This window comes from Monopterus albus, unplaced genomic scaffold (assembly GCF_001952655.1).
Source record: "Monopterus albus unplaced genomic scaffold, M_albus_1.0 scaffold252.1, whole genome shotgun sequence".
In the NCBI taxonomy this organism is placed as follows: domain Eukaryota; kingdom Metazoa; phylum Chordata; class Actinopteri; order Synbranchiformes; family Synbranchidae; genus Monopterus; species Monopterus albus.
In genome coordinates, this window is record NW_018128132.1 from 159,880 (window position 1) to 169,107 (window position 9,228).

Here is a 9,228-nt window from a genome sequence, read left to right on the forward strand (position 1 = left end):
CCCAGCCCCCGCCTCAGCCCCCTACCACGCCGGTGAGCCTGAGACCCTTCGCATGTCCTCCACTCTGAACCACCCACCCACCCCCTCCCCTGCAAGCTCCCATCCCTCTGACTGCCATGTACCAACCTGCCCCATCCACATCTACCTTTCTGTCTCACTACTACATCTTCATCACTGTTTGTAGCATCAGTCACAGTGGGAATGTCACATTTCTTTTTTAGGAAACAGTGGAATGAATATGGGAGGTGCTCATCTGTGTCATAGCCTCAGCCCTGCATGCACAACAGCAGTAATGCTGTTGCAAATACCTTATTTTTTTTTCTTTCTCTATATCCATCCCTCCCTCTGCATTTCAGCTGTCTCAACCCGGAGCCAGTCTGGATAACCGGGTGCCCACGCCGGCCTCAGCTGCCAGCGCTGACCTGCACTCACAGCATGTCGGAGCGGACCTGCCAGTTCAGGAGGTCAAAACAGAGACTCACCATGATCATCAGCCGGAGTTTGAGGCCGCTGGCGGCAAAACTGAGCCCAAGATGGAGGTTAGTTGGAGCTGCATGATCAAACTAAGCGACCACTAAAAGCACTAGGTGTTTGCCAAATGGTCAAACAGCCTCTGAATGTCTTCATTGGGTGTTGTGCATCTTACAACTTGTGTAACTTTCTGAATTCTCACAAGCTCGTCTGCTTGTAACAACTGTATATACTGTGGTCCAAATGCCAATTGCCAATGAATTATCCACCCCATGTTTTTAAAATAAAATAAAATATAGCTTATGTAGCTTGACCTGACATCTTAATTTTGTATGCTCCATCCACATTTGATCATCAGTTCATATACTTTTCATCTGGTATTGTAGATGTGTTTGAAGATGTAACATTGATGCTTGAAGTTTTTTGTGTTGATTTTAAACATTCTTCTTACTCCCTGCTGTCAAGGTTAATGAGCCAATTTCATCTTGTCTGCTGTCAGCATCAAACTGTGGAATAAATCATGACACCTGTTGAATGAGGACTAAACCTTAGTTTCATGTGTGAACACTGCAGCATATTGTCACGTGGAGTCAAAGCAGTTTCCGCAGGGATGCGCACATAAGTGTCACACAAGCAGACAGCTAACAAATAAAAAGGAAAACATTTTGCCATCGTTCGTTGAAGCCCTGTGTGTTTAAAACATGACTGTGTTACAATGAGCCATTTGTCTGTAGACTGAGGATGACTCTGCTTCAATGCTGGTGAAAAAGGAGGAGTCGGAGGAAAAGCCGGAGCCAATGGAGGTAGAGGAGAAAAAGCCAGAAATCAAGACAGAACTGAAAGAAGAGGAGGAGGGTGGGGCCAACAGCACAACGTCCTCATCGCCCTCTCAATCACGGAGAAAAAGTGAGTTTGAAACCAAGGGGATAATAAAACCTGTTGTGTGTGTGACTGATAGAAAAAAGTCACTCAATAATCACAGAGGGTTTTTCATCACGGCCTTTAGTTTTTATACACCCATGTTGTGCCAACTGGGGACGGTCATCACTTTCACAGTGGACTCACAATACCTGCTTCAAGGCCTTTGATTTGTGGGCAAGGAGCAGTTGAGAAATAATCAAAAGTCTTGCTCAGTCATGGGAAGAGTAGAGATCAGATTCAGCCTGCACTAACCTGCTGTACTTGCTTAGTGGGGTGTGTCAGACTAAACATTACTGTCATTAAGAAAATTTAGCATTTTATCCCAAAATTATGTGAGGGGGGACAAGACAGGTTTTTTTGTTCTGTTAGAGATGGACATTTGTCTCTAACATTTAACTTTACTTTTCATTTTTCAGTCTTTAAGCCTGAGGAGTTGCGCCAGGCTCTGATGCCGACGTTGGAGTCTCTCTACAGGCAGGATCCTGAGTCCTTGCCCTTCAGACAACCAGTGGATCCCATGCTTCTGGGTATCCCGGTACGTAGCACACGTTTTCGCACCAAAACAAATCCTTATTTATTACTTATTTTGGTTGAAGCAGATAATTCAGTACTGCTCTTTTGTCATTTTGGGGTTTTGCACTCAGACTTTGTATCGTCCTCCTCTCTCTAGGACTACTTTGACATTGTTAAGAACCCAATAGATCTATCCACAATAAAGCGTAAGCTCGACACGGGCCAATACCAAGAGCCCTGGCAGTACGTTGACGATGTCTGGCTGATGTTCAACAATGCTTGGCTCTACAACCGCAAGACGTCACGTGTCTACAAGTATTGTTCCAAACTGGCCGAGGTGTTTGAGTCAGAGATCGACCCTGTCATGCAAAGCCTGGGCTACTGCTGCGGGAGGAAGGTGAGATGGAGAAGCTTCACTTCAGGGACTCCAGGGAAGTTGAAGATGCAGTAAATGAAGTAGGAAAGACCGAAAAAGTATCAGTGTGAGGGATATAGTTTTGTTCACATTGCCTGGCGCTGAAAACAAGGCAGACTTCTAGGGCTGCCCCATAACAGTCGAATAGACCTGTCAGTCGACTGAGACTCTTCAAGTCGAGCCTTTGTTTTATTTTATTTTTTTTGTCAGCCAGTGTGCATCACAATAGAAGGTAGCACCAGCTGGTAGTTTGTCGTCATCTTCTCCTCATTTTGGAGAAGGACAAGCTACATAAAGGTGAGATATGTACTTTATTAGAAGTGTTTTCAAACATCATGATCTGCTTTTACAAGAGAAAAGGCAGTCGTGATGATGTAGCTGGTTTTGCATAGCCTAATGTTACGTGAGTCCGGTTTGTTTACCCATCTTCATTAAGGTGCAATGCACAACCGTTTACTGACTGTTACTACGACATGCACCCATCCAAATGGGTCTAGAAAGTTAACCAAAATGAGCTGAGAAAACATTTCAGTAAGGAATTAGAAATGGGGGCAATCGTTCGCAGTGCAAGCTGGCATGCATTAAACGCACAACATGCACCTTGATTAACTGACAGGAGAAGCTTAAACGTGTTGGTAAACTAGGCTATAAATAACCATGTCTCAGAAGAAAAAATAGCCTATAATATCATTGTTTCAACAGAAATACAAGTGTGCCACCTGTGTCTTTATTCCTACAAATCCATATGGGATCCAGACCTATCACCAATTTAAATAGGTCACAGTTTAAATATTACATAATTTGCAGCTGTTTTAAATGTTTGATTTTTAAATGCTCAGAAATATGCTTCTGTCACTTTTGCATTTAAATACCATGTTAATGTGGCCAAAATTATCAGTGATATTCATGCCCATTGATTTTCTGACAGTTTAGGCTCTATAGCCGTCCCTGGTAGGCTAGTGGTTAAGGCGCAGCGCTATGGCCCGGGTTCGAGTCAGGGTTGCGTCAGGAAGGGCATCCGGCGTAAAACACGTGCCAATTGTCAACATGCGAGTCGTCAGTGTGATGATTCGCTGTGCCTACTCGCTATGCCGACCCCTAAACGGGAAAAAACCGAAAGTGACTTTCTTAGGCTATATATTTTAAAAAATATATGAAAAGGAAAAACAATGAATAGTCGCACTGAAGAGTTGACTAAAAAAAAATCCTTAGTCGGGTACAGCCCTACAAAATCCACTTCTAAACAAAAGAGTTAAAGTATAAGTACTAACTCTGACCAGTTGGTTTACCTAGTCCTAATAGAAAAGAGAAATTGAATGATTTAGTTTCATGTGTTTTGATTTCCTTTGTCATCTCACTTGTGTCTGCAGTACGAGTTCTCCCCTCAGACCCTGTGTTGCTATGGCAAGCAGCTCTGCACCATACCTACTGGAGGCACATACTACAGTTATCAGAACAGGTGTGTGTGTGTGTGTGTGTGTGTGTGTGTGTGCCTGCTTGTATCAGTGTATATATTTGCACTTAGGGGGGCTGTGAACTTTGTATTGGGTATGAAATAATATTACACTGGGTGGAATTTTAACTGAATCATCTCATACATCTCACACATTTGCATGCACAATTGCTTCTGAACTGTTTTGATGGGCACTAAATGCAGCCCATTACCATCCCCTGCAGCCTGGGAGCTGTTCCTCTATAGTGCTAGAGGGACCACTGTGATCCAGGCAGTGCTGTCATCCTGACAGCTACAGTTTTAATAGCTCTGCCTTCCAGTCCTGGCATGGCATGAGACAACAAAATGGATTTGCTCACAACAGCATTTATTAACATCCAGGTTCCAGCAGTGCACATAAAAGAAAACACTCTTAAGAACCTAAACCCAGAAGAGTGTCAGACACTGAAAGGAGCAAAGCAGTGTGTTTGGTTTTCCTTTTTGCATCTGTCAGGGGACTGAGTGAATTCACTGTTCCTGCCCCCTCTCTTGTGTGACAGATGAAAATATAATGCTTTAGACAAGGCCACAAACAGCATTGCCCATTATTGCCTTTACCTCTGGGTTAAAAGCCTGTAGAGTAGTTTCCAGCACGTGTCCTTGCACCACCTGCTGTATAAACTGTGTAACTGCAGCCCTTTTTTTCACACACTGACTGGGCACTTTGAGAGCAGAGCAGCAGCAGTAATGATACAGCAGGGCCTGACAGACAGCATGAGGCTCCTGCAGCGTGGTCCATTTACACTCAGTGGGAGCTCAAGGATTCTCCGCTCTCCGTTACAAAACATAAAAAATAAGTGGCATTTTGTTTGTTTGCACTGAACACATAAGCAAGTGGTGACTACTAAATTTCAGTATGACATAAAGGACATTAAGAGCTGCATTTAAAATTTCCTTCAGCTACATGTCTAATGTCGACTGTGCTGAATGTTGAATGTGTACTTTTGCAGGTATCATTTCTGTGAGAAGTGCTTCAATGAGATCCCGGGGGAGAGTGTGACGTTAGGAGATGATCCAGCACAGCCACAAACGTAAGTAAACGGACTGATAAAACCTAGTGTTCAAAAAAAATAAATAAAAATGAAAAACTCAAGTTGTGCTTGTTTAGAAATAGACTGAGAAAATCTTCCTGTCCTTTTTATTGTTTCTGGAACTTGTTTATTTTAGCACAAAGAGAAATGTCCCTCTTGCTTAACCATGTTCAGATCAGAGAACGAGATCAGATACAAAACCATGTAGGTCATATATTGTCTTTCTCATGTTTTTTACTATTTAAAAACCTAAGCAAATGAATTTTACTTTTTATACCCAGTGAAAAATGTTTCCAGCTGTTTGAATCATGTTGTTGGTAACACCTTGTTTACATGTTAATCCAAGATGTAGGCGTAGTTCTTAGAAGTCACTACTCAGCCTTTTATTGGGCTTTTATTTCAGATCCAATGGACCGTGTATTTTCCAAACATTGTATCAGTGGCTTTGCTCAGATGCTCAGTATGTGTTTGTGGCACTGAACAACAACCCACATGCCCACACATTGACATTCAAGGCCATTTATTTTAGTATGGTGTGTAAATTGCTGCAATGACTCGGCCAGCAATGAGAAACGCACAGAGCTGAGTATTGAAAAACTGATTTTCTTACTTAGTCTCCCATTTCTTTTCCCGATACTTCAGGATGATATCAAAAGACCAGTTTGAGCGGAAGAAGAACGATGTTCTCGACCCTGAACCGTAAGTCAACACAAACTCCACGCTAGTGAGAGGTACCAGCGCTGACAGTTGTGGTTCGTTTCCAGAAGTTAGTTTAATTTGTGTTAAATTATCATTTTACTGCCTCTTCCTGCTTCTGCATCCTGGATCACATCTTCAAAAGTTATTTTCTGTAACCCCATCTGGCTTTGGTTTCGTGCATATGGCACATGGTCTGCATATTTTCTTTCCGCAGCTCTCTGATCAGTCACTCTGGCTTCAGTGAAGCCTCGGGGCAACTCAGCAGCACCGCCTGCCCAGTGTCACTTCTAAATCTGTTCGATGAGTTTTTTTTCATGAGAGAACAAAGGCTGTATATACAATAACACATTCTCATTTTTTTAATTTAGCCAGATTCCGTTGAGGTTTATAACCTCTTTCATTGTAACCTAGTGTTGAATTAGAAACAGCCCTAAACCTCCCACAGAGGCGTACTTGCATTGGCTGGCTTATAAGTGCTTAACGACTAGAGGAACATTATGTTGAATGGAGGTGTTTGTGTTACTTGCTGTCTGAGCAGTTATCATCAACATTCGGACACATGGTGGCCATCCAAAACATTACTTGGCCTATTTTGAGAACTGGAACAATGTTTTTTGCATTGGTGCTTTGTATGCATGAAAATTCTCAGTTATCCATGTTAGAGCAGAGCAGCGGACCGTCCGGTTGCCTTTAATGTAGTACTTCTATAATTTACAGTTTGAGCATTTGGCCTACGGTCTGTGTGGTAATGTCTCAAGTCTCTTATATGTTTGCTTTTCATCAGGTTTGTTGAATGTAAAGATTGCGGACGGAAGATGCACCAGATATGCGTCTTACACTACGAGGTCATTTGGCCATCTGGGTGAGTTGACAAACTCACTCTTAGACAAACTTTTTTGGCATGTTTTATGTGTTAATTTTAACAATAAATCTCAACTAATATCTTTCTCATTCCAGGTTCATCTGTGACAACTGTTTGAAGAAGAGTGGAAAAACAAGGAAGGAAAACAAGTTCTCAGCCAAAAGTTAGTATTCTTCTTTGTATTCATATTCTTCAGTTGCAGGCCCTTGAACCAGCTTTCCTTGTAGGGTTTGTGTAGTCTTCACAATGTCAACAGATTATTGCACTTTTGTCTCACAAGTGCTGAATACACAAGATAATGTACTGTGCCTCCATCTCCACATGGGCCACATTTCTCAGTGGTTTTCCTGCTGTGCCAGCCTTGCAGTTTTGGTGGTTAGCCTTGTGGTTTGACCAGTATTCTTTGATGTTTGCAACCCTGGAGAATGTATCTGACCTTTACAGCAAATGGTGCTAACAGATTGCTGCTCTCAGGGACTCGCATATATCACCATTACCATCGTAACCAGGGTATAAATTTCATGGCCGTCATTGCCCTTGCATTTGACCGTGAAGCCCCTCTGCATTTGTTGGACTTAAACAGCCACGGTGGCCAGTGTGCCTTCATCAGATGCGACGGAGCTCTTAACTCTGTCACATCTGATGAGTGATCTCAGTAAATGATCACCAAGTCGTTCATTTGTTCATGTTCAGTCACTCACATCGGTCTGTGTTATTGACGTCAGGGGCACTCCTCGTAAAACCTCCATGGTAGTAACATTTTAGTTGGCACAGTATGTTGGAGAATTTAATAGTATTCACTCTTTAACACTGCATGGTAACATCAGCATTTTTACAAACTCTTGGTGTACCTCTGTGCCTTGCATTGCTATATCTGTGTGCTATTTTTAGCAGAGTGTGTATCAGTCAAGCTAGCGGTCCTACATGTGACATTACAAAGTCTGTGAGGTTTCTTCTAGTGTTGCTGGGTAAGCAGTTTGAGGGTTGCGATATCTGATTCTATACTGTAAGTTGTAAGAAAACTCAGAGGCTGTAGAACATTGCATGTAGTGTTGAAAGGTAGTTTTCCCTTTCTGAAATATTGCATATGCTTGTTCAGCTGTACTGATTTGTGTATATACACCTGTTGTCATATGGTTAACAAGTCATTTAATGTACAGTTTGAGTGCGTAGAAGTTGAACTGTAAAATGAGAGCATTGTGTTAAAGTGACCTTTATTATAATTTTAAATGAAAACAAAACTAAAAGCTTAATAGGCAGCCATTAATTTTACTTTTCGCTGTGCCAGAAGTGATGCTGGTCAATTTACTCAGCATGATGCCAGAAGCATAAAACCATTGCACTCGTTAAGAGTACTTAAGAGAAATTAGACGTCATTTCCTCAGATTTGTCCTAATGCATCTGATTCCTTTTAATCTTAAGCAACATCAGCAGACTGACAGCTGGATCAGGTGTTAACAGCTTGGTATACCATGGAGTCCAAATTTGTACTACACAAGTTATAATAAAGGTATACAGGTACTACTATTGCCACTGCAGCGGCATGAAATATTACTCTTTTTTCCCCCCTTAAATGGTTTATAATCATCTGCAATTTAAACCACTATGCCTCATTTATATGGTGAACACATCGACCAAACCATAGTTTGTAATGCTACTGCTCAGGCTGCGTACATATGCACATACATAGTTTACAACATGTCATTTGTCTGTCGGCCTTGGTGCCCAGCCAAGTGGCCTTGCCCTTCACATTGTGAAATTTATGGCCTGGTCGTAAGCATCATTTCTAGTGCTTTTCTTATTTGCTTAACTTGAAGACTGCAACCTAATGTAACCCTTTGGTTTCTTTCATCCTGGAAAGTTTTGCAATAGAAGTGACGATTTTTACATTTCTGCTGTATTTTTCTCTGTAGGGCTTCAGTCGACACGCTTGGGAATGTACATAGAAGACCGTGTGAATAAATACTTGAAGAGGCAAAACCACCCAGAGGCAGGAGAGGTGTTTGTGCGGGTGGTGGCGAGCTCCGACAAAACGGTGGAAGTTAAACCAGGCATGAAAGCCAGGTGAGAGCATCGCTGATGACAGGAATACACAAGTAATGAGTACTGGGTCTCCATTCAAGACCAGCACAGTCTCCACAGACAAACTTAGAATTATAAATAATGGATGCTTTGGTGTGTTAAAACATTTTATTTGATAATTATATAAGCTTTTAAGTGCACAGAGTGATTCTGGAACCGGCATGTGCACACCCTCCCAGAGTAGCTCAGTGGGCTTTTCACTGTTTCTGCACATAAGATCAAAGTCTGCCATACTCATCTTGTCCTCGCAGGGAGGGGGCCCTCAAAAAAGATCCTGTTATCTTTCAGGCTGTCCCATTTAAGACTGTTTGCTTTTATTGACTCAAGGCCACTTGACTTGATTTGTCCTATTAACCTCTGCAGTGTCACTAAAAACAGTGATATTCAAGGAATTTGTCCTGCACCTCATGACCTTGTTTCCTAGGAGTTTTTTACATCATAATAAAATAGGGGAAAGAAGATTTTTGAACTGTTAGAAACATTTTATGCACTGTATTATACACCTATGAAACATGTTATCTTGAAAATGGTTTCAGCATTGGATGTGGTAACATTTCTTTGTGCCCTGCATAAAAGTAGTCCAGGAAGAAGAAACATCATATAAAGCTTTGTACAGTCTTTGTGTTCAGAGCAGACCCTCCTTACATAATCCATATATTATAGTGTTCTAGCCTCTTCATCTAACTATAGCTCACATAATGCTGTTTGCATATTAAAGTATTTGTTTTTTCTTCATTACAAC

At 41.8% G+C, this 9,228-nt stretch overlaps 1 protein-coding gene across 1 annotated transcript in view; it reads left to right on the plus strand.

The window, feature by feature from the left end:
* Nucleotides 1-9,228, plus strand: part of crebbpa (CREB binding lysine acetyltransferase a) — a 66,146-nt gene that overhangs the window by 43,403 nt on the left and 13,515 nt on the right. Inside the window, exons 14-23 of the mRNA XM_020621002.1 lie at nucleotides 357-539; nucleotides 1,206-1,377; nucleotides 1,809-1,927; nucleotides 2,063-2,302; nucleotides 3,691-3,779; nucleotides 4,763-4,843; nucleotides 5,486-5,542; nucleotides 6,327-6,404; nucleotides 6,500-6,567; nucleotides 8,318-8,468. Of these exons, the coding sequence (XP_020476658.1) occupies nucleotides 357-539; nucleotides 1,206-1,377; nucleotides 1,809-1,927; nucleotides 2,063-2,302; nucleotides 3,691-3,779; nucleotides 4,763-4,843; nucleotides 5,486-5,542; nucleotides 6,327-6,404; nucleotides 6,500-6,567; nucleotides 8,318-8,468 (1,238 nt within the window). The remainder of the gene's footprint in view (nucleotides 1-356; nucleotides 540-1,205; nucleotides 1,378-1,808; nucleotides 1,928-2,062; nucleotides 2,303-3,690; nucleotides 3,780-4,762; nucleotides 4,844-5,485; nucleotides 5,543-6,326; nucleotides 6,405-6,499; nucleotides 6,568-8,317; nucleotides 8,469-9,228) is intronic.